This window comes from Adiantum capillus-veneris, chromosome 3 (genome assembly GCF_014529385.1).
Source record: "Adiantum capillus-veneris isolate H3 chromosome 3, ASM1452938v2, whole genome shotgun sequence".
In the NCBI taxonomy this organism is placed as follows: Eukaryota; Viridiplantae; Streptophyta; class Polypodiopsida; order Polypodiales; family Pteridaceae; genus Adiantum; species Adiantum capillus-veneris.
Window position 1 is genome coordinate 103,305,650 of NC_140933.1, and position 25,787 is coordinate 103,331,436.

Here is a 25,787-nt window from a genome sequence, read left to right on the forward strand (position 1 = left end):
GAGGTTCTTGAGGGTCTTCTTTAGCTTGCAATCTGTGTTAGAGAAGGATCTTCTCTTACCCGAGCTCTTCTCTTTTCCGCGGGCGCACCCCTTGGTGGCCTTGTGCTCACACCAAGGTTGCTTTTTCCCACCTCACGTTAATTGGCCGGCCCCTAAGTGCATGGTCCGCTCTCAATGAGCAAAAAGAGAAACAAGGGGAGGTTGGACAAGCCCCTTCTTTCTTGGGTTTCCTGTCACTCTTCAAAAACACGATTAGGAATCGACACGCCCAAGAAGACTTTGGTTATGTGCGACCTCAACAAGTAAAAAAAATTCTGGGGTTCTTGTGGTTCTTTCCTTGAGTGATACAAAACACTGCCAAAGCTCTGATACCAATGTAAGGTGCAGCGGAAGTGAATGTTGAACTTTGCTCAAGATGAGTGCTCCAAAGTGTGCTTAAGGTTCCGTTTACTTACGGAGGGGAGAGCCTTCCTTTCCTTTAGTGAGAGAGTACAATGGACACAAACAAAGTGGTGAACACTGTGAATGAAGGTGGTGAGACTGAGAGTGTCACGAGGACGTGGCAATTGCTAACCTTAGTTGTTGGTTTCTTTCCAATGAGTTTTGTTTTAATTTTGAGACCCTCTTTTTGAAGTTGGTGGTCGGACATTGTATGACTAATGTAAACGGTAGTTTCACTCGCAGACTGGAAGTGGGTCGGCACTGGAATTCATATAGTAAGAGGATGTCTAGGCTCTGAGCAAGATCATATAGGTCCCCCTGTCGCACTTAGCAAGTTGGTGGATACTAGGAAGTGAACTCAATAAAGGCATAAAGTCAAGGTGGGATCACCAACAAAAAGTATCCGACAGTTGGACCACATTGCACTTTTGGATGCGGTCCCAATGAGGATAGATGGTCAGATGACCAGTGGGAGCCCAATAGAAGCATCTCCTAAAAATTAGGAAACTGTTATTTTGGGCCGTGAAATGTGTTCGCGTCATTACCTCCGGTATGACAAGGGGAACATTTTATTACTCTGTTGCAAAGTCAACTAATGCACCAGTTGAGAGATTTTTAAGCGGGAAGCCCAATACGTAGAAATTGCATGTATGAGTGCCAAGTGACACTTTTTGGCCAATTTACCAAGTCTGGGAGAAGAGAACTCGTAACTGACTTTTTGGAGCAGTTTTAGAGGTTGATAACTGTGATTTTCAGCGATTTCTCTCCATTTTTGAGCTTCCAATGACTTTACCTAGAACCAAGGAGCTCATTTTCAGCATTGGAAGGCATCAGATGCGTGTTTTACAGGGCTGTTTTTCTGCGTTTTCAGCGATACGCAGGTTTCGGCAGCCATGAAAATCTTCCCCTTTTTGCATCTATTTGTTCTCAGATGCATTACAGGTTAAGGGTAGAAAAGGGAGCGCTCGATTTATGCTTGGGGGATCTTCATTGAGAACCTGTGACTATGGAGTGCTTTCTTTCCCTCTCATGTACAGTGTGGTGCTAGGAGTGATGCCCTGCACGCTACACACTGCTCTCTCTCTCCCCTACGTGCAGTTATGTGATGCCCCATAAGAGGGCTCTTCATTTGACTGATGTACAGTTGTGTGGGTTCATGCTTTTGTGCTGAGGCAAGAGCCTACTTGAGCATGAATAGGGGTCGCTAGCTGCTACTCTGAAGCAGGCACCGGTGAGGGTCATAACCTCACCGTACAGGTGCAAATTCAGTGCTGTGTATGCGCAGAAAATTGACTGTTTTTCAGCCATACGGACGCTAGAACCATTGGGAATAGTGCCCCACTGGCAGAGGACAGTTAGGGGATTGTTTGGGGCTGAAAACATGGCAGAAACCAGTAAATACAGCGAGCTGAATTTTTTGTTTTTGGCCGGCAATCAGAGGGTTTACGCCAGTGCAAGTGAGATCCAGCAAGGGAATTGGTTTCGCACAAGTTTTGAGGATGTTATGTTGCCGAAATTTGGCCAAATCAGGTAGTATCTAGTGTGATACAGGTAAAGGATTCCCATGACCTTACTTTGTAATTTTCCCTCTCAAAGAATAAAGAAATACCGAAAGGGGCGCCAATTTTGGGGCCTACAGGTTGTCGGCGTCTGCTCGGGGCATTCTAGCTTTCGAGCCGTGTGTGTATTCAAGTGTTCATTCCCGTCGCAGGTTTCCCCTGCACGTTCACTCTGTGTGTGTCTAAAGTAAAGAATTTCGGGTGAAAGCCAACGCCTACCGGGTTTCAAGGTTCCATTGCCGGGATATCAATCACTTTTTCCTCAAAAAGTGAGCCTCGGTTGTTTTGGGTAAAGATAGAGTGCAGGAACGCGGGATTACACTATGGCCGACAAAGGGAAGGGCATCATGGAAGAGGGTTCCTCTTCACAGGCTAGACAGGAAATTCCGCATGTACGCCCTCCTAAAAAGTGGTCAAATTAGGGTTGATTCTCTGCTGCGTTTTTAGGGTTTGCAAGTATGAACCAAGATGAGACAAGGAGAGGTCTCACGGTTGTAGATTGGCCACTAGATCTCTTGCGGGTGTGATGTGGGTCTGCCAGGTGATACTCTGCTTGCCGATTCTCTGAGGCGATTGCTTGGATTCTTTGACGCATCGGTAAATCATCTTGAAATTTGAGCTTACTTGGTCGTGGGTGGTACGTCACAGGTTGTGGAATTATGCTCGTTTGCAGAGGCAAGAGCCTCTTGCACAGGTAAAAAGTTAAGGGACAGGTTGCAAGATGCTATGTGGTGAAGTTCAAGAACTATCCACCTATGGATGCAAAGTGGATGGAAGAGCATGAACTGTCAGAGTCACCAAATGTATTGCAGCTGTACCTTGAGGCCTTTGGGTTACAGCCTACGTATGTCCCAACCCAATGTCTGCAAAGGAGGGGTAATGATAGAGCTAGCACATCAAATGTACTCATGGATTCAGTGCAATAGCAGTGTACAATTTGACAAAGTATGAAGGTCTCATTAAGTCATTTGTACACATGTTTTGACAGTCTTTCTTGCGGATGCATGCGATGATAAAAGAGTGCTAACAACACAAGATCATCAGTGGCATGTATTTATGGTATGCAATCGAGGACGTTTGCGATTTCAAGAGGGGGGTATGTCACGAGGACGTGGCAACTGCTAACCTTAGTTGTTGGTTTCTTTCCAATGATTTTTGTTTTATTTTTGAGACCCTCTTTTTGAAGTTGCAAATGGTCGGACATTGTATGACCAATGTGAACGGTAGTTTCACCCGCAGACGGGAAGTGGGTCGGCACTGGAATTCGTATAGTAAGAGGATATTTAGGCTCAGAGCAAGATCATATAGGTCCCCCCGTCGCACTTAGCAAGTTGGTGGATACGAGGAAGTGAACTCAATAAAGGCATAAAGTCAAGGTGGGATCACCAACAGAAAGTATCCGACAGTTGGACCACGTTGCACTTTTGGATGCGGCCCCAATGAGGATAGATGGTCAGATGACCAGTGAAAGCCCAACGGAAGCATCTCCTAAAAATTAGGAAACTGCTATTTGGGCCGTGAAATTTGTTGGCGTCATTACCTCCGGTATGACAAGGGGAACATTTTATTACTCTGCTGTAAAGTCAAATGATGCACCAGTTGAGAGATTTTTAAGCGGGAAGCCCAATACGGGAAATTGCATGTATGAGTGCCAAGTGACACTTTTTGGCCAATTTACCAAGTCTGGGAGAAGAGAACTCGTATCTGACTTTTTGGAGCAGTTTTGGAGGCTGATAACTGTGATTTTCAGCCATTTTTCTCCATTTTTGAGCTTCCAATGACTTTACCTAGGACCAAGGAGCTCATTCTCAGCATTGGAAGGCATCAGATGCGTGTTTTATAGGGCTGTTTTTCTGCGTTTTCAGCGATACGCAGGTTTCGGCAGCCATGAAAATCTTTCCCTTTTTGCATCTATTTGTTCTCAGATGCATTACAGGTTAAGGATAGAAGAGGGGGCGCTCGATTTATGCTTGGGGGATGCTTCATTGAGAACCCGTGACTATGGAGTGCTTTCTTTCCTTCTTATGTACAGTGTGGTGCTAGGAGTGATGCCCTGCACGCTACACACTGCTCTCTCTCTCCTCTACGTGCAGTTATGTGATGCCCCACAAGAGGGCTCTTCATTTGACTGATGTACAATTGTGTGGGTTCATGCTTTTGTGCTGAGGCAAGAGCCTCCTTGAGCAGGAATAGGGGTAGCTAGCTGCTACTCTGAAGCAGGCACCGGTGAGGGTCATAACCTCACCGTACAGGTGCAAATTCAGCGCTGTGTATGCGCAGAAAATTGACTGTTTTTCAGCCATACGGACGCCAGAACCATTGGGAATAGTGCCCCACTGGCAGAGGATAGTTAGGGGATTGTTTGGGGCTGAAAATAGGGCAGAAACCAATAAATACAGCGAGCTGAATTTTTTGTTTTTGGCCAGGAATCAGAGGGTTTACGCCAGTGCAAGTGAGATCTAGAAGGGGAATTGGTTTCGCACAAGTTTTGAGGCTGTTATGTTGCCGAAATTTGGCCAAATCAGGTAGTATCTAGTGTGATACAGGTAAAGGATTCCCATGACCTTACTTTGTAATTTTCCCTCTCAAAGAATAAAGAAATACCGAAAGGGGTGCCAATTTTGGGACCTACAGGTTGTCGGCGTCTGCTCGGGGCATTCTAGCTTTCGAGCCGTGTGTGTATTCAAGTGTTCATTGCCGTCGCGTTGGTTTCCCCTGCACGTTCACTCTGTGTGTGTCCAAAGTAAAGAATTTCGGGTGAAAAGCCAACGCCTACCGCCCCACGGGCTGGTTTCAGAGAGATAGAGAGAGAAGAATACGACACCAGAATGTTGTCAAAACCCTCCTCTGAAGGCCCCACTCTCTATGGCGAGAGCGGTCTACTATTGATTGCACAAATCTCTACAATGCTTTGGACTTGCCGACGATGTTGACGATGATGAGGACGACGACGCGACGGGCTGAAATTTGCAAATCTTTATATGCTGAATTTTGACTCCATGTTGGTGACATGTCGATGACGACGATGCGACGACGAGGCGTTGAAAATGCAGATGCTGAAATTTGCGTCTTCCGGGCTAAATCTGCAAACCGCGTAATTGAAAACGTTGGTCCTACTACTGATGTTGTCGTGAAGATCTGCAAAAACGCTGAGATTAGGTTGATGCAAAAATACTAGGGCTGAAAATGAGTCCTGATGCAAAAACGCTAGGGCTTTTGCTGGTTCTGCTGTCGCCGGTTGTCTTGCAGATGCAAAATGCTAGGCTGATCTGTTGTTCTACTGTCGCCAGAAATCTGCAAGTGCAAAAACCTTGGCTTCTGCTGTGGACGAACTAGGTTGGTCTTGGGGTTTCTGCTGAGAAGGTGCTTGTTGAGCAAAGGTGCTCCTGCTGCCTCTTTTGCCAGAATTGCTAGCGTTAGGTTTTTCTTATATAGTCACTTACTGAATTTTCCCTACCTAGTTCCCAACAAAAGTCACTTAAAAATAATAAGTGAAAAATGTCAAAAATAGGGAAAATAGTTCTATGCACTGTAAAAATGCTCCTGATGGGTTCTAACTGAAATCTGATGATCATGCTGTGTGCAACCAGAGCATATGCATCTATTCTAAGTGCCTGGACATGCACGGTCTGCGAACAGACTCACAAAAGTGCCATATCACTTCCTAATCTAGGCTACTGAACTGAACTGAACCCATGTCATGAAGTAGCTTGTCCACGTTCACATAGGGTTAGATGTGTCACGTGACATAGGATCCATTATTCTTACACCTGCTCGAATGATGTGGCCAAGGTTTAGGCCCATCGGCTAGGATCTGTAGGTCTGCAAGGGTTAGGCTCGGGAAGCCCTAACCCCCTTGTTCTTCAGTGGCTTGACACGTCAGCAATTTGTGACACATCGACTATGAAAGAGCCTCCTCAACTATAAGAGGTTCTCTGTCCATGTCCATGGAGGACATCAAGACATAGTTCACATGTAATAAACCTTAACTTTCTTACAACTGCGCGAGTCCGCTTATAGTACTCAGAGCATGCCTATCTGGTGGAAAGTTTGTAGTCGTAGCATCTCACAATGTATCCAATAGCAAATTCGGTAACTTGATGGGTTCGCCCCCAGTTTCAGGAGCTATTGGTATCTCCTCCGCACTGTGATAAGAACCATCATCGACTGCATGGTCTTGAGACTCTGCATTGCTGCCCAGAACTGGAGGGACATGATCTAGAGAAGAGGATCCATTTTTGGGGTTAATGTGGAAGACCATATCACGGCTCACCATGATCTCCTTCTTGTCTGGATTATAAAGTTGATATACCTTGGAAAGAGTATGATAGCTGACACAATTGATTCAGTTAGACTTGGAGTTGAACTTCCCCCTTTGCTTTTTCGGAAGACAGATGTAGACATTGCTCCCAAAAATTGGAAAACAGGAGGTGTCAGGTTTTTTAATGAAGTAACTCTCAAATGGAGTTTGTCGAGGGATTGAACTTCTGCAGATCTTGAAGCTCGAGCAATTTGTGCCATTTTCTCACCATTCCTATTCTTCTGCTCCACTACTGCATTCTCTAAGGATGATCAAGTATTTGTGCTGTGTCAGCTAGAGCATCGGGACCATGGAACACGTATGGCATGCACGGATAGGGTGTGTACATGACAGCATTTATGGAGATTTAAAGGGTGGAGTCCACACGGGATTTGAGGTTTAGACGGCGTGTAGCCCGGCACATTATGGACTTGAGAACGCTTGGTCGGTGTCTAGCCAAGTGGACGGCCAGTGTGAACATAACCTTAGTTGAAGGGAGGTTAAGGAAACCTAAAAATAGGACCCAAGGCTCATTTGTGAGCTATCTTGTGTGATCAGCACACTTGGACTAGTGCTTGCCCGAACACCCAATCTAGGGTGTGGTGGATGCTTTTCCTTGAGGACCGAGGTGAGGCACTAGACTAGAGTAGCCACAGGCTTCCTAGCTCTAGGGAGCCAGCTAGGCTCTATGGCTGGGAGGTGAAATGGATGTCAATCCCTTGCATTGCTTGTGTCGTGTGCAGGATGGGCTCTTGGGGAGCACTAACACAGGGGGTCCGATATAGGGACCTCCTCTACATCTCACAAAGATCACCTTTGACCTACATAAAAGGGTGCCCTATAAATTTGCTATGCGATGATAAGTTGTGCCTGGGCAACTTATGCCCTTCAGCAATAAAATGCCGTATGGCATGGAACTGCCGAGAATGAGACTTTGACCCCATACAGATTTATGAACAGGGGTCTTGTCTCTAGCTAGCAATGCTGGCACACACATGGCTCGACAGCCTCTGTGCAGGAATGTCTACCTCACATACTACCTGGCACAGCCATGAAACAGCCCTCACTCCCTGATCTGTTCTTGGAGATGCTGGAGCCACTACCGGACAGGAGGTGAAACTCTTAACATAGTCTTCTGCCAACTTTCGCTGTCATCTCTTTAGCAAAGTCGTGACACTTCTTCCATTTGAAGATGTCTTTCGGTATCCTAAGAGATCTTGAAGTTTAGGGAAAAGTAAAGGAGCCCAAGATTGTTATTGAATTTGACAAAGTTTTGTCTTTCTAAGCTGTTTTTAGTTTGCTCATCTTGAAGTCATATCCTGGCCCATCAATTTTTATGTATTATGACCTGGACATTGCTCCACACATTTGATGCTTTTGAGCACTGACCTTTTCTAATGTAAGCTGAGCGTGCTGTCTTTATGTACATTGAAGAGGATGAGTGAAGTGTGCCATTATTTCTTAAAATGTGAAAATTGTTTTACGCTTCCAGATGTATGTTACTGATCCAGATACAGACGTGTATGCAATTCCAAGGGCTGATGAGAAATTGCCTAAAAGGGTTGGTTCCTGGCATTCTTCTTACCTCTTTTAGTGCTTCGTGACAGGAATATTCCATGTAAATCTTCTCTAAACTAGGTCACTACCAAAAAGGCTACTTCTAAATGAGTCTGGTTTTTCAATGTCCCTTGGCAGCCAGTGCGGTTTACGGTGCAAAAGCACGAGCACTTTTGTACCCATGAATTACCTGTTGACTCGCTTCGAGCACCAATGGTGAAGAATGAACTGCAAGTGATGAAGGTCTGCAAAACATTTTAAATTTTCTTTCTGTTTTAGAGTCGGCATTTTAAATTTTATACATGTGACTGGAGTAAATGCTGAAAGTAAGCAGCTGTTATAATATCTGCAGGCTAATAGTCTTAAAGTTTTACATGTATTTGATTTCGTGTTTTTCAATTCTACAGATATTTTTGATGAAGCACTTCAAAAATCGAAGAGCAAGTGATCCAAATTTTGTTTTAGACTTTGATCAAATATATGTAATCGATTCAAAGGCCAGGTCCATTTCAAGGGCGAAAGTTACGGTAAGTAAAAGATTTGCATTGTGAGAATTCCCGAGCTTGTACAGATAGTTTGTGCATGGATGCAGGTTATGTTTGGTTTTTCTTGAAAAAAAAAGGATAGGTAGGATATAAGTGTTAAGGGTCATCACTGTCTATGTACGTGTGTGTGTGCCTTGCTTGTAGTAGCTCAACCTGGTGTGTGCACCTTCTTTCATGAGAGATTGGTCCATCTTTTCATGATATGTGGTGGCTAACCTTCGTCTGGTAATGAAGTGGATCACTTTATTTTGTTGTGGCCTGATCTTTTGAGGCTGCCCTCCTTTGTATGTGGGAGCCTTATTAGTTGACCGCCCTTGTACCTTGTTCAGTGTTCTGGTAATGGAGTATTTGGTTCCTCACACCTCAATGCCTTGTGATATAGGAGGGTTGAGCACATAAAAAGATGATCTGTTACTGTTTTGTAGATCCCCAGAAAGCATTGATAAGGTGCCATGTGGGAGAGTGATGAAGACACTACAAGGTATTGGGGTCCAATGGTTTTGCAGTCGGCAGTAGTAAAACAGGGAAGCCCACATTCACCTACATTATTTGGTTCTATATAGATGAGGTATCAGATTGTATCAAGAGAGGAGGAAAGACTGGAGCTAGTTTGGCCGGGGGTTGATATCAAGATGTATATCTCAGGGTTCTCTTGATGAGAGATATGAGAGGTTTGACTTGCATGAGCATATGCAGCACTTGGTGTATTAGAGAGGCTATGTGCACTTGGTGACTTTTACTATAGTTACACCCACATTCTTGTATGGGCCAGCAATTTGGGGACCGTGTCTTTACCCTGCAAGAAGACAGGCAAGGAGGGAGTATTATGATGGCTTCAAGCATACGGAAAGACCTCCATTCCACACAAGATCATTAGAGCAGAGTTTGGGACAGGGCAAAGGCCTCCATTCCACACGAGATCATTAGAACAGAGATGGGGACAGCGCATGACCCATGGTGGTTGAGGCCTTGTTCCAATTAGTGACTTCTATCCACAAATCATCGGATTTGAGATAGATATCCGCATCTAGGATTGATGTTGTGCATGCTGTTAGCAGCTAAGTGTGACCATTAAACTTATCTGACTGGAGCAGATAGCCGGTTGGAAGCAGAACCTCATCGCCCAAGTCTTAGCGTAGATGCTCGTGAAATGTGCTACAATTCATGGCATGAATATCGAACTGTGCTGATGTGGCAGTGTTCGGCCTCATGATGGGGACATTGTACAAAAACTGTTGACGTGGCTGATTCTATGCTGAGGAGTTGCTTTTGGGTGTCAGATTATCAAAGCTGATGATTTTTACTGGTTTTGCATGCAATTATTGATACCAGATGATTATTGTGATTTTAGCACATTGTAAATATAATAAGCTATTTTTCTAAGCTTTTGGGGCTATTGGGGCCAAGTGCCTATAAATGAGAGGCCAGGTGACCATTTGTTCTCAAATTGCGACTTGGATTGTATCAGCTGCCCTCCTCCTGCCAATGATCGGCTGCAGCAGGACGAGCCTCTCCCCACGCTGTCAGTATGTGATGCACCAGTCGTGCTGTGTACTAAAAAAAGAGGGTTCCCAGGTGAGCGTATGGGGTAAAAGGGTCTCCCCAAAACCACTCCCTCGGGTCCCACTGCACTCGCACTAGAGGGCGGCTTTCCCAGGCCCATAACCACCAGTGTCCTCGCTCAATAGCTGACGAGTCAGGGTCTATTACACAAGTCCTCCCGCTAATGCCCACAACTCGGATCCGCTAAAAGCAACACTCGGCCACCTTTGGTGCCTTGGTAATGACTCTATGGAGGTGACCCTCTCTCTGAATCTCAAAGAACATGCAGAAACTTGTGACTGAGCAAGCCCTAATTGCAATGAGGATCTCCAGTCGATTGAAAGCCCCCATCCAGTGGGGAGCCGCCGGCTCAAGAGGGATGTGCCACTCTGTTAGTATAGTCTCTACAATATCCTGCCACATGCTCTGCACCCCCCTCATGTCTCGCAGTTGGAGGCTCTAATGCATGTGGGTTGGTGCTGCTCAAGGCCACTCCACAGTTGTTCCCTAGACCGAAGTAGGCTAAAAAGAAAAATGGTCCTCCCATCTGAAACCGGCCCGTAGACTCGCTAGAGGGCGGTAGGTAGACTTTAGCTTTCACCCAAATCTATACTTGAACTTTACGACACAAAGCAACTCCACGAATAAACGTGTGATTGGAATTTAACTTAGACACGGCTTGGCAGCTAGAGTCTTTCAAGCGGACGACACCCTGTAGGCCCCAACGACCCTTTTCGGTGTTTCTTTATTGTTATTAAACTTGGGAGAAAACCTGCAAATTCCTACAAGCTGTCCCGCTTTTACTTGGCTGAAAATGACCTACTCTAGCCCGATTTCGGCAGCATAACCGCAGTTCGAAGCTTCATAGGCAAAATCCCCGTGCAAAAGGTGACTTTCCCGGCACATTCGAGCACTTTCCCAAACCTGGCGAGAATCTGCAGCACGCTGAATTCTCTGTTTTCTGCCCCACAGATGCACCAGATCACCTGTATAGTGATCCCCTTGCTCCCCGAAGGTCCTAGGGGTATTAGGGATAAAAAAGGGTCAAAACTCTAAACCTGCAAAAATACACAGCAGGCTGTAATTTACTGTTTCGGGCTCCGTTTCGCGTGCCGGTCACATCCGTAGCAAGCCCTGGAGCTCCCACACATGTAGGGCTACTTGCCCTTTGAATCGGACAAGTTTTCTCATGTGAAATCTCTCTGAGTTCACTTGTACCTGCAGGGGATTAGGAGTTAGCTAATCAAGTACGTGTGCAAGAGGCTTTTTTGCCTCGGCAAACGCGCATGAAACCCACACAAATGTACATATAGATGGAAAGCCCTTAAGCTGGACATTACGTTTATGTATTCAAAGGGGGAGAGAGACGCATGAGAGCGGAACCATCGTGCTACATAGAACAATGGAGAAGGCAGGCTTTCCATTAAAGCTGTAAGACATGCACCCACTACATACACTGTAGGCACTTAATGAAGAAGATCAGCCCCCCTCTCTCAAAAATGGGCGCCCCCTCTTGGGATGAGTTTGGCAAATTGATCTGGTGCCGCCATGTGTCCTCTTTGCCTCTTTTGAATTAATTTCCTAGTACCCACCAACTTTTAAATGTCACATGGGCCTAAAATGACTTTGAACTGAGCCTAGACATACTTTTAATGCTCGGATTTCAGTGCCGACTAGCCTAACCAACTCGTGGAGACCTGGCCTTAACTGCTGGGGGGTGAAACTCTCGGCCATCGACTGTTTCACACTGGCCATAGAATGGCCGGCCATTAGTGACTTCAAAAAGAGGGTCCCAAAAAGTAAATAAAAATCAAGGGAAAGAAACCAACAACTAAGGTTAGTGGTTGCCGCAACCTCGTGACATACCCCCCTGTTGAAATTGCAACCGTCATCGATTGCATGTCAAATATACATGCCATAGATGATTTATTGTGATTAGCACCCTTTTATCATCACATGTATCCGTAGGAAAGGTCATAAAACATAGATACACATGACTTAATGAATCCTATATACTTTTGCCATTTCTATCTACGATAGAAGTGAACGTGCTACCTTTAGCATTTGTAGAGCAATGTACACTTCTATTGCACTAAATCCGTATGTACTTATGATGTGCTAGCTCCATCATTACCCCTCTTTTGAGCACGTTGGGTTGGGACATACGTAGGCTATAACCCAAAGGCCTCAATGTAAAGCTGCAATACATTCGGTAACTCTAGTAGTTCACACTCTTCCATCCACTTTGCATCCATAGGTGGATAGTTCTTGAACTTCACCAAATAACGTCGTGCAACTTCTCCCTTAACTTTTCTTTCCTTATGTGCCAAGATCTGCTCAAGTACCAAGATCTTATCAAGCTCCTCAACTTCCGGTTGATCCTCATCTGGCATACCTTCTGGCACATCACCCACGAAGGGTCTTAGAAGACTCACGTGAAACGCATTATGAATCTTCCAAGTGTCAAGCAATTTCAGCCTATAAGCAACATCGTTGATCTTGTCAAGTACTTGAAAAGGCCCATAGTAACGCATGTTGAGCTTAGGAAACAACCTTTCCTTGACCTTCATCTTCTTCAACCTTGCCTTTTCAAACCGTAAGAGTACCCAATCACCAGGTGAAAGCAACAATTCACGTCGGTGACGATCAATAACCTTTTTCTGCTTTGCCTGAGTCTTCTCTAAAACAAGCTTAATTTTCTTATACATTTCATCCATGTTCTCTACATATCGATCTGTTTCAAAGATCTTGTCCTTTGTGTGCAAAATGGGAGGAACCTTTTTGCCACCCTCAACAACTCAAAAGGTGCCTTCCTCGATGACGAATGCACCGTATTGTTGTACACATACTCAAGTATAGGTAAATATTGTTCCCACTTGCTTTTATTATTTGACACATAGCATTTCAGCAAATCTAAGACAGTAGAATCAGCCTCTTCTGATGGTCCATTGGTTTGTGGATGAAATGAGGAGGAATGTTGCCCATGTTTTCAAACATGCCTCTCCAAAACAGGCTCGTTATACGAGGATCACGATCGTTGATAATAGACTGTGGCATACCAATGTACTTGAACGCATTGTACATAAACAATCGTGCCATCTGATCAGATTTTATCTTCTTTCTGATAGGAATAAAATGGGCCCGTTTGTTGAACTTGCTAATAATGGTCCATATACCATCATTTCTTGTCGACATTCTTGGAAGATTAAAGATAAAATCCATAGCAATACGTTCCCACGGCTTATTTGGAATTGGCAGTGGTTGTAACAACCGTGGTGACTTTTGCTTGTCCAACTTGACCTTTTGGCAAATCACGCATGCTCGCTCAAAGGCATTTACATCTCTCCTCAAAGTAGGCCAATAAAAGAATGTCTCGATCGCTTTCACTGTCGCATATATACCATGATGCCCTGCATACGGTGGGACATGGCTTTCTCCCATAACTTTATGTTGCAATGGCCTAGTGACACATGGTCTGCCATGCATCATTATAAAACCGTCCATGAGGAGATAGTGCTCATGGTGTTGCCCATCTTGCAACTGTTCAAAGATCCTTGCAAAATCTTCATTAGTATACATTTGACACACATTACAAGTTTCAACAAAGTGTACCACATCTTTATACATTCCCTTCCACCAATATCGATCTTTGATTTTAGCAAAAGTGGCCCAAACTCCCCTGTGGCCTGCCCATAATGACTCGTGGAATTCTTTAAGTACTTGGAGTTGTGTTACCCTATCACAAACCACTCGTTGAGGGGTTCCTCTTCGCTTCTTTGGATGTTTTCATAAAAGCCCGTCCTGTAAGAAATATCCATAAGCCTTCTTACGGATTCGCCTAAACTCCTGCTCTGTCCAGTCCTCCTGCTTCTTCAGTGTACTCAAATATTTCCCAATCAACAACCATTCACCTTACTGCTCCTTCATGTCATCAAGCTCATGATGATAAGGAATTTACACAACTAAAATTTGTGGCTTTCTTGATTACGCATCAGCCACAACATTCTTCTTGCCTTCCACATTCACATCTGAAAGTGGAACATATAGAGAATGTTTGCCCATCGCATATGCTTTTTAGATAACTTTGATACGAATCTGATGGTACCCACTCTTAAGGTCTATCGTGCTGAACATTGCAACACCCTCTTAATGGTCAAGAATGTCATCAATCCTTGGAATAGGCCAAGAGCCATCCTTCTTCTGCACTAGAAGCACTAGGGAGCAAAAGGGTGAAGAACTGGGTTGAATCAACCCTTTTTCTAACAGCTCCTCTACTTGGAAAATAATCTCTTTCTGTTGGGTCCCACTAACCTTGTAGGGAGGCCTATTTGGTGGGCTACAACCTGGCACCAAAGCTATCGCATGATCCTCGGGCCTCTTTGGCGGCAGCAACTAAGATAGTAATAAATCAGAAAAACAGCCAGTAAACTCTCGAAAAAATGTTGACCTTTCTTTATCTAACACAGATAAATTTGACTGACAATTATTTGAAACATCACGTGCAAAAATCAAGTACGCAGAAAGATGATTCTTAATACAGAAGTGATAGTCGAAGCAGATGCAATAGGGACAGACTCCCCTCTAAGCTTTACATCAAGGATGTGAGTTTGGTCCCTATGCTAAAGGGTGATCTTTTTGTCGAAGACATCCAACACGTATGACTGAATATGCAAACGCAACTTTCCAATGATAGGAGTAACACACTCTGAGTGGCCAAGACATGCCAACCCTGCTTTTGCTGTGTACCCCATCTCTTTAGCTTTGATACCCAACTTGATGGCCAACTCTGGTGAGATAAAGTTTGCTTCAGCACTTGGATCAAAGAAGATAAGTATTGTCTTATCTCTGACTTTACCCCACGCTCTGCATAATTCACTGGCGTTTGAGTTTGGCCTATCACCCACCATATTTAGCATTAACCTGGCCGTGGGTTTGGGCTTCTTTCCTTTCTAGTCCTCTTTGTCCTCTAAGTCAGCTGGCCTCTTTCTCTGTGGACAATCTGTAGCAAAATGGCTAGGTTGCTTGCATATAAAGCATTTGTTCTCAGCCATTAAAGCCTTCTTCTCTTCGAATGACTCGCACACAAAAGGATTCCTTTTCTGTTTCTTTTCCTATCCAGCAGATGTCTCCGTTGAGTCCTTAGCTTTCCGTGTCTTTTTTTACCCTTGGGACGCTTTAGGAGTCGCTTTCACAAAGGGCTTCTTTACTGATTTTTTTCTTGCCTGCCCTCTTTCACGTTGCCGTGGAACCCATTGTCTTCTCCCATCAACAAGGCATGTCCGGTGTTGGCAACTTCCATAAGCTTAGTAAGAGTGGCCACTTTGCTCTTTGTACAGTAGTTTCTAAGCCCCCTTTAGACAGCCCACAACAATACTTCTCAATCTGCTCTGTCAGTGGCACAAACCTGTGAAAGAGGAGGTTTGCGAACCTAGGTTGGGTGAGTTTGGGTAGCTGTTTGTGTGCGCGCAGATGGAGTGCAGAGAGAGGCAACGCTAGTTGTAGGAGAAGAGGCTACGTAAGTTTTCAGAAGTCCAAAAACTCAAGTGATGAGGTTTTTGGGACTCTTCTATTAAAATGTGCCATTTGGCCTCTTGGACAGTGTGAAACCTTTAAAAATAGTCCAAGTGGCCCAAAGGCCAATAAATGAAGTATAATGCCTGTATAGGCCCAAAATGGTGGACTAAAAAAGTAAAAATAAAAAATATCCGAAGCTCTCGAGTAGAGCTACGCGGTGGAAACGGTTTGGAGGTGACATCTAGGCATTTATCCCAACAACCTCCCACTTAAAGGCTCAGAGTGTCGCCTTTAAGCTATGTAACTCCCACCATGTGTAGGCAATGCTTATGTTGTGTCTTAGAAATTTGTTTGGTAAGAGCATCAGCAGGGTTTTCATGCGTGCTGATTTTGTTCAATGAGACCAAACCATCATCAAACTGATAAAATGGTACCGCACATCAATGTGTTTGGCACGCGTATGAAACATGGCATTTTTAGCCAAACACATTGCACTCTGGCTATCACATCCAAGGACGTGTCTTGAGGCAATCCAAGATCACTGACCAAGGGGGCTAACCATATGCTTCTTTGGAAGCCTCAGTGACTGAAATATATTCAGCCTCGGTAGTAGAGAGTGCAACTATCCTCTGAAGTTTAGAGCACGATGAAATAGCACTACTTGCTAGGGTGTAAATGTACCCACTAGTTGACTTGCAGGTATCAACATCACCTGCCATGTTAGAATCACAATATCCCTGCAGTTTTAATGGACCCTTTCCATAACATAGGCATTTGCTTTTGGTCCCTTTCAAGTACCTCATTATGGACTTTACATCATCCCAATCTGCTTTGCCAGGATTCGATATAAACCTGCTCACTATTCCCACTGAATAAGCAATGTCAGGTCTAGTGGCAACCATAGCATACATGAGAGAGCCGCAAGCTGAAGCATAATATACTCCCCTCATAGCATTGGTTGTATCATCAATTTTTGGGCAATCACTTGCACTCAACTTTGGCTGCAATGGCACGCTCAAAGGCTTAGCATCAGCCATATTAAACCTGTCAAGTACTTTTTCAATGTACTTTTCTTGAGACAAATACAACACTTCCTGTTGTCTATCTCTCATTATGCGCATGGCCAAAATATGTTCAGTTGAATCCAAATCTTTCATTACAAAAGCTGAATTCAGCTGGTTTTTGAGTGTGTCAAGAGTGCTCTTATTCTTCCCGTCTAATACCATGTGGTCCACATAAGCTTGTTTCAGCCCATACAAACTTCTTTTCAGCATGCATACAAGGTCTTCCATGCCAGGTATGACCAGCTGCATCATGTACATCTCTTCTTCAAGATCACCATGCTAGAATGCTGTCTTTACATCCATTTGATCCATCTCCAAATCCAAGATAGCAACGAGAGCAAAAAGAACGCGAAGGGTAGTCATTTTAACAACAAGAGAAAACACCTCCTGAAAATCAATGCCTGCCTTCTATGCATATCCTTTGGCAACAAACCTAGCTTTGTACTTGGGTTTGCCATTGACAGTTTTGATTTTGTAGACCCACTGGTTAGGAATGGCTTTGCTACCTTTGGGTAACTTAACCGAATCTCAAGTATCATTGGCATGTAGTGCCTTGATTTCTTCCTGCATAGCCAGATCCTACTTGCTCTTAGAATCACATGACATGGTCTCATTATACGTAAGAGGCTCTCCCTCATCTGCATTGCAAAGAGGGGTCAAATCTCTAAATCGGTCTCCTCACCTTGCCAGATCTCCGCACCCAGTGATCTACATTATCTGGCATAGGTTCTAGATTAGGAGGGACGACAACATCATCATTTATGGGCTATTGTACATTATTTTCAACCCTATTTCCAGCATGTTCTCTTGGTTGCAAATCGCCTTCAGGTGCATGCGATGGTTGTTCAACATCTTCTGGCTCAATAAGCACTAGCTCATTGAGAGTTTCGGGTCTTTGTGGTGCATCCTGAGGCTCAATTTCAGAACTAATACGTGGCTGTACATGCTATAACCCTTTGAAGTTGAGGTAGCCATACTCTACAGCCCATTTCTCCTTCATATCCATATCCCATAAAGATTCCATGGACTTAGCATCAAGCTTGCTCCTCAACTCAGGCTTTACATGCACAAATGCCTCACAACCGGAAATGCGTAAGTGGTTATATTAAGTGGGTTTGGCAGACCAAACCTCTTCAGAGATGCCAGCTTTCAATGCAATGTGGGGTGAACGATTGCAAATATGAACTGCTGTTTTAAGTGCCTCTCCCCAAAAACCTTAAGGAAGATTAGCGGTGGACAACATGCATCGAACCCTCTCACATAAGATCGTGTTCTCTTTGTCAGCCACATCATTAAACGAGGGACTATAAGGGGCTGTTAGCTCCCTCTTGATACCATTTTCTTGGCAAAACTTGACAAATTGAGCAGATGTGAACTCACCCCCATTGTTTGTACGCAAGCATTTTAGCTTTCTACCTGTTTGGGTAGTCACAAATGCATGAAAAGTTTTCAAAGAAGCAAACATGTCACTTTTATCTTGAGCAAATAAACCCATATTTTCCTAGAGAAATCATCAACAAAGGAAACAAAATACTCAGCACCACCCATTCTCTTTACAGGCATGCTACACACATCAGAATGTAAAGATCAAGACGATCAGATTTGCAAGAGACACTAGAGTAATAAGAATTTCTCACTTGCTTTCCATATTGGCATTCATTACAAAAATTAAGCTTAAGCCCTTAGTATCAACACGAGAGGAAAGAACATTATGGCCTAATCTTTTGTGCCAAAGCTCCAAGTGAGAGGCAATCTCTGCTATAGCAACAAACTTGCCTGGCAAGGCTTTGCAATGCAAGAAGTAAAGTGTCCCCTTCTTTGTGCCCTTGACAATTTGCATAGCACCTTTTGTGAGCTTCCAAGTACGACCACTGAAAATGGTGTTATAACCATGCATATCAAGTTGTCCAATAGAGAGCATACTCTTCTTGATGCCAGGAACATATCTGACCTCATGCAAAACAAGCTCTTGAGTGGCAAAACAAGCTCTTGAGTGGTAAAACAAGCTCTTAAGTGGCGAAACACTCCCTAGATATGGAGTCACATGAAAAGAGGCACCTGAGTCCACTATCCAGGACTCGGACAAGCCATTACTCATAGACAGCAAAGCGTCAATGACATCACCCTTGGTGATCTGCATGTCCTGTGCATGATAAACATGGGCATCCATAGGAGACATAATGGCACACAAAATATCATCTATGTCAGACAGTTCTTCAATCACCACATTGGAGATTAGATTGACCTTCTCCTTGTTCTTGGAACTATCGTATACATCTGCCTTGTCATCCTTTTTGTGCTTGTCACTCGCAGTCTTTTTTCTTTCTTGCTCTTTCTTAAAGTACCTTGAATCGGCTTCTTATGGCCTTTCCGACCACATTGATAACAAGTGACATTAGATTGCTTTCCTTTGCTCTTGCTCCTGTTTCTTTGACCAGCATTGGATTCCTTTCATCTGTCCTGACTCTAACCATGTGAGCCGAAGCATTAGATTCACCACTTGCCTTTCGCCTAATTTTCTCATTGAGGATAGAACCCATTACTCCATCAAAGGTAAGGTTGGGTTATTAGACAATGAGGCTCTCCCAAGAATCAAACAAGGTCATAAGCAAATAGATGGCCTTGAACTTGTCATCAAAAGCGGGCAAACAAGTGTCCTACAACTGGGAAAGAACACTTGTAAAAGCACCAATGTGCTCAGCTGCTGACTTTGCAATATCCAATTGCTTATGCATCAATTTACACATCAAGTGCACCTGGTTCACCGACGTCTTGTTTTCATAAGCGACCTTGAGTTTTTCCCACACAACATAGACACGAGAGATTTGAATGAGGCTTTGATACTAGTTGAAAGAGGAGGTTTGCGAACCCAAGTGGGGTGAGTTTGGGCGGCGGTGCGTGTGCGCTCAGGTGGAGTGCAGAGAGACGAAGAGAGGCTGCGCTAGTTACAGGAGAAGAGGCTACGTAAGTTTTCAAAAGTCCAAAAACTAAAGTGATGAGGTTTTGGGATTCTTTTATTAAAATGTGCCATTTGGTGACTTGGGACAATGTGAAACCTCTAAAAATAGTCCAAGTGGCTAAAAGGTCAATAAATGAAGTATAATAATGCCTATACAGGCCCAAAATGGTGGGCTTGAAATATACAAAAAATATATATTAGCGAAGCTCTTTAACAAAGCTACGCAGTGGAAACGGTCCGAAGGTGACATCTGGGCATTTACCCCAACAACATGTAAGAGATTACTGAGAGAAACGCTTTACAAAACCTCTGATTGTACTCCTCTAGCTCTCGCAAGTAGCCGTAGTAAGTTGGTCATGACATCTGCTTCAAATTCATTTGACAGCCACACAGATGCAAACATTTACTTGCAGTAAACCCATGTGGCGGGTGCGTGTCCTTGCATCAACAGAGTTGTCCACCATGTACGCGCATTACCTTTCAAGAAAGTGGCAACTGTCATGACCTTGGAGGCTTCTGTAAAATTCCCCCCTGCATAAGCACTATCAAACTGCTGGAGGAAAGTTAGAGCCTTCGTCTTGCTCTCAAATCCGTTGAAAGTATCAAACTTCACAGTTGCACCACTTTCTTTGTATGGTTTTGGCTTTTCCAGTGCTTCCAAATTATCATAGGAAAGTGTCTGCAACATGGGCACTGTAATAGGGATCATCTAGGTATATATATATCATGGGCCCCCCTTTGCCATTGACATTCTGAGTCGGACCTGGGCTTGAGCCTCAACGGGCTCTCCTGCATGAGAAAGTTGCCTTGTCTACTGTGACACTGGTGGCGCTTGCAGAAATTCCATAAACCTAGGATTCTGCACCAACCGAGAAAACACATTCAGAGCAGCAACCAACTGTGTCCTAAACGCATCCTCGTCTAGTTGCCCAGTCATAAACCCTTGACCTTGTGGAGCATTCACATCAACGAACAAGTGGCCGCGAACTTTCCCCACGCTCGAACAGTGGAGGAGGAACATCCTGTCTGTCCTTGAAGTCCCCTCTTCCGTGGTGTCATTCACTGTGTCAGCCATAGTGTAATTTTAAGTTTCTGTGTTGTGTGTCCTCGCCGAAAACCAACCAAGGCTCAGTAGACTCGCTAGAGGGCGGTAGACTTTAGCTTTCACCCAAATCTTTACTTGGAACTTTAGGATACAAAGCAACCCCACAAATAAACATGATATTGGAATTGAACACTTCCAACAAAATCACGGCTTGGTAGCTAGAGTGCTTCCAAGCGGACAACGACACTCTGTAGGCCCCAAAGACTGGCGCCCCTTTCGGTATTCTTTATTCTTATTAAACTTGGGAGGAAACCTGCAAATTCCTACGAGCTGTCCTGCTTTTACCGGGTGACCCACTCTATCCCAATTTCAGCAACATAACCGTTGTAGGAGGCTTCATAGGCGCATTCGAGCACTTTTCCAAACCTTGTGAGAATCTGCAGCAGGCTGAATCCTCTGTTTTCAGCCCCGAAAATGCACCAGATCACATGTACATTGATCCCCTCGCTTCCCCAAAGTTCTTGGGGGTATTAGGGATCAAAAGGGTCAAAACCCTAAACCTGCAAAAATACACAGCAGGCTGTAATTTACAGTTTCGGGCTTCGTTTCGCTTGCCAGTCGCATCCGTAGCAAGCCCGCGACCTCCCGCACATGGAGGGCTACTTGCCCTTTGAATCCGACGAGATTTCTCGCTCGAAATCTCTCCAAATTCACTTGTGCGTGCGGGGGATTAGCAATTAGCTAATCTAATACGTGTGCAATAGGCTCTTGCCTCGGCAAACGCCCATGAACCCACACAATTGTACATACATATGGAAAGCCCTTGAGCTGGCATTACATTTCTCTATTCAAAGGGGGAGAGAGATGCACGAGAGTGGACAAGGGAGAAGGCATGCCTTGCACTGACCACAAAAAGTTCCCGATCAACCTCTTCTAACTGGGTGATGCAGGACCTCGAGAAAATCCAGGAAGACGTGATGCACCGCATAGTAGCCAGAAACACCTAGTTGGCTACTACAGCCCTGCCAACAAGAGAAAGCCGTGCCGAACTCCAATAGAGCAGTCTTGAAAAGCCCAATAGTGCCCTCAAGGAAGCCCCATTCAACTCTGTCATAAGCCTTCAATGTATAAATAAGATTGGTACATTAGCCTTCGATGTATAAATAAGATTGGTACATTAGCCTTCGATGTATAAATAAGATTGGTACATTAGCCTTCGATTGGGTGAATCTGGGCTTATCCTGGATTCATCTAGGTATATATATAAGATTGGTACATCCAAACAAACATCCTCCGCTTGCATCTTTTCAAAAGACTCCAAATCTTTTTATCCACAATTAAGCGTTGGATATCCCAACACATGAGTTGAGGCAGTCCAAAGCATGGAACAAAAGAAGTGGCCTATAAACACCTGTCAAGGCTACAAGATCCTCTCCTTGGAGACTAGCAAAAGGAGGTATCTCTCAAAAGTTGAAATTGTTGTCAAGGATGCTGCGCTCCTTGACAAAACCCGTTTGTGTCTCATGTATGATGCTCTCAAGTAGCGGCTTAATTCTCAAATTGAGAGCCTTTGCTAGAATTTTGTAGGCTGAGTTGAGAATGGTGATGGGTCGCCAGTGTCGAATCTTGTCCAAGGAGCCCCCCTCCTTGGGGATAAGATTACTCATGCTATCTGGCATCTCCCCCAGTGTGCAAAATGTGCAGGTATGGACTACATTAGTCTCCTCCAAGCACCTCCCAGTACTCCAAGAAGAAGTTGGGAGTCGAACCATCCTCCCTTGGGTAGCTACCACGGGGGAATGCCCTGAGAGCCTCTCGAAGCTCCTCTCGCTGAAATGGGCTCTCAAATCTCTGGCGCATCTCCTCAGTGACTAAGCAAGGCATGCATATTGTATGCCCACACCTGCTCTCTGCATGCATCCATGTGCTCTGACTGTGTCTCGGCTGAAAGAAACTCATGATAAAAGTCAGTAGTAGCAACTGCTTGCATATCATCTGACTTGGTGGCAACATGCCCATCGGGTCTCCTCAGCTGGGAAACATTGTATGTGCACCCACCGTCTCAAAAAGCTCACTAGTAACTCTGTCTCCCACTTGAGTCCACTCAGATGCCTGACGATGGAAGGCAAATTTGTGGCGTGGCTCCTCAATGGCTTCTGCCGAGCCTACTGCATCTACTCCTCCATCCAAGGGCTATCTGGGTGACGTTCCTGCATCCGTTGCAAGAAAGCAATGCAATGTGTCTACATCCTGTTGCATCAGGCGGTGTCACATAGAACTTGGCCAGGTGCCATAGGGTCTACATCAAGTCTGTCACTCGTAAGTTCCCCGTATGGTGAGAGAGCTCAAGAGCTTGGACATGGAGCCAATCTAGCACTGCATCCATAGTCCACTTTGTGTGATCCCTGCCACACAGCAGAAAAGAGAAACCAACCGTTGTGTCCAAGGCCTTTGCACCTCTAGCCATGAGAAAAAGAACAAGAACTCTGAAGCAAGCCACCTCAAGGTTAGGGGATGGGTCGCCAAGAAAGCGTGTAAAGTCGTAGTCGAATAAATCCCATCGTCGACAAATGTCAAAGCTGGTCAGCCCACAAGGGACTGATGCAAAAGGAGAAGCTTGCACCAACAATGGTGTCGCATCCTTAGGTAGGGCTGTCCCTCTCGAGCAGCCCATCATGGATGCCCTGTGTATCAAGCAAGCAAGTGGAGAAGGTGATAGAGATAGATAGAGGTGCCTCCCGTCAAACAGGTATACAGGCGGAGGGATCCTCCATAGGATCGACCTCTTCAGGCTTGCTCTCCATCGGCAGACAAACCACTTGCTTCTCTTGAGCCCACTAGGGTTCTCGGGGATTTTTCCGTACCTTCCTCTTGGTGTGCTAGACACTGTACGAGGAGAGATTTCCCCCTCTTGGATCGCAGAAGAATGTAAATGTTAGGAGATGTGAGAGACTTTTTAAGAAATAGTCTTGGTCATTTGTTGTATATTTTATGGACACTTTTGGGATTACACCTACATGGTGATAGGCTTTGTACATTTGTCTTGTGGCTGTGCCCTTGAGGTGTTTCTTTAATGAGTTTTTTTCTTTAATTTTCTTTTTTTGAGAGAAATGAAATGATATTAATGTCTACAAAAGGCCAAAATGACCTATGAGACCAACAAGTTACAAACTGGTGAATCTAATACAAAGTCTGTGTGCTGAAAGAAAGAAAGACTAACATCCTAAGTGGAGAGAGAGAGAGAGAGAGAGAGAGAGAGAAGAGAAGAAGAAGAAGAAGAAAAAGTTTAACGACGTAGGAAGCTATCCCAAGAGACCTCAAAGATCTATCTGACGAGAGTTGAACTCAAGACCTGTTGAGAGAGAGAGAGAGAGAGAGAGAGAGAGAGAGAGAGATTATTCTTATTTTTCATTTATGATTGCTGTAGTTGGATCTTCCCAATATTGTGGATAGAGATCGGCGCTCAGAATTATTGGTCGTACATGATGATGGGGCCACTTTTACAGTGATTGAAGAGGTAAAATCTTCTCTTTTATGATTTTCAAAATCTTTTTGGGCTTGTTTGTGTACTAGATGTGTGTGTGTGCGCGAGTGTGTTTGTGTGTAGAGAGAGAGAGAGAGAGAGAGAGAGAGAGAGAGAGAGAGAGAGAGAGAGTTTTCTTCTCACTTGCAGTGGAAGCGGAAGACGCCTGATCAAATTGTTCTCGAAAGACAGTTTCATAAAACCAAAAAAGATTTGGATAACTACCTTAAAAGTTTCCGAGATTATCCAATTTCTAACTGGTTTTAGGTTCCTCTCCTCATTACACGAAGCCAGAAAATATTCTTATGTGCGAACAAGGAATCAGTGGCAATGGCAGCGCTTCATTAGAGTACAGGGGATTTGTATCAGATGTAGGTTGTATAGAGAGCTTGCTCTTACCCATGTCCTTGAGCAAACTTGTTCAATTGAAGCAATGCAGCAGTTTTGTATAATCAGGTCTAGCAGCAGTAGCTGCATTTTCGTCCGAGTTACCTACCTTTCCTGGCAAGTGTAAGCTCAAGATTTTACTTTTAGGTAGTGAAAACACTTCATTATAATGTTATCACAGCTTCAGCATGTTGGCATTAAGCTCTCATGTACCTACTAATGTGGTAACCAAGCTCCTGAATTTCCTGGCTTGCGGCCTCAAATATCTAGAGTTGATTTCAAATGTGATGCTATTGTAGTCACATTATTATCTTTCTTCTCTAGCAGGATCTATGGCATTTTGGGTGATTTGCCTTCTTTGGTTGATCTACCCTAATTTCTAGCACTCAATATTTTCGTGTTTTAATACAGTGCATCCGTGGGGTTCGCTTTTCAATCGACAATCAAATAGGCTGTTGTCATGTATCAAGCTTGTTGTGTCAATTGGCTGGCTGGCTCTCTCTCTCTCTCTCTCTCTCTCTCTCTCTCTCTCTCTCTCTCTCTGCGTATGCAGCAAGTGCAAGGGTTTCTTATGATGCTTATTTTGCCAAAACAATATGATATGAAAACATTAAAAGAGCTAGCATCTGGTTAGCAACGCAATCGATGGCGAGGAGAACTCATCAATAACACCTTTAGGGACATTGTGACCATGCACTCAATATACCACGTTCTGTGTACAATAACTAAAACTAATTTTGACATTGTTTAGATATCTAAAAATTCTAATGAACAAAATCAGAGGCTTTTTCAATGTCAGCCTCTGTAATAAGAATATCTTGCTTAGTTTGTTTTGCATGATCCATTCTCAAGAAGACATGCGATTTTACTTGGGATATGATGTTGAGGTACAAAGCCATACAAATTTCTTGACTTGAATAACTTAACATTTTACCCTAATGATAGATATAAGTGCGATCGTTCTGCCAATATGCAAGGCTTGCACAATGCTTGTTTCCCAATTTCAAACTTGTTTCTAGGAAAGTGGCAAAACCTGCATCTATGAGCTTTGTTTGTCATTATAATAAATGCTTTTTTAAACAAATTCAAATATTATACAAAAACTCATCAATGGAGCTTTTGAGCAGCACAAGTCCAAAAGGCTTTTATCTAGCTCTAGGAAAAGGCACTAGTGGTCCGTCAATGTCGGGGATCGGAGGACAGTAGATCTGCACCCTCCATTCAATCTGCACTATCCACCGGAATTCAGGTGGTTGGTCGTCAGATTCCTACCAGCTCAGCAGCCGTCACAGAAAATGAGACAACGGCATCGTTGGCCCAGATTTCTATGACTTTTCGAACCAGTTTTCTC

General features: G+C 44.2%; 1 protein-coding gene across 2 annotated transcripts in view; it reads left to right on the top strand.

Moving 5' to 3' along the window:
• PTAC6 (plastid transcriptionally active 6) overlaps window positions 1-24,821 on the top strand; it is a 45,512-nt gene extending 20,691 nt beyond the window's left edge. Inside the window, exons 2-6 of one of the 2 annotated variants that reach the window (XM_086508977.1) lie at window positions 7,793-7,861; window positions 7,996-8,100; window positions 8,265-8,384; window positions 23,954-24,043; window positions 24,200-24,821. In XM_086508977.1, the coding sequence (XP_086365103.1) occupies window positions 7,793-7,861; window positions 7,996-8,100; window positions 8,265-8,384; window positions 23,954-24,043; window positions 24,200-24,316 (501 nt within the window). In that variant the 3' untranslated portion in view covers window positions 24,317-24,821. The remainder of the gene's footprint in view (window positions 1-7,792; window positions 7,862-7,995; window positions 8,101-8,264; window positions 8,385-23,953; window positions 24,044-24,199) is intronic. The other variant, XM_086508978.1, reaches the window with a different exon arrangement.
• Window positions 24,822-25,787: the final 966 nt, after the last annotated feature.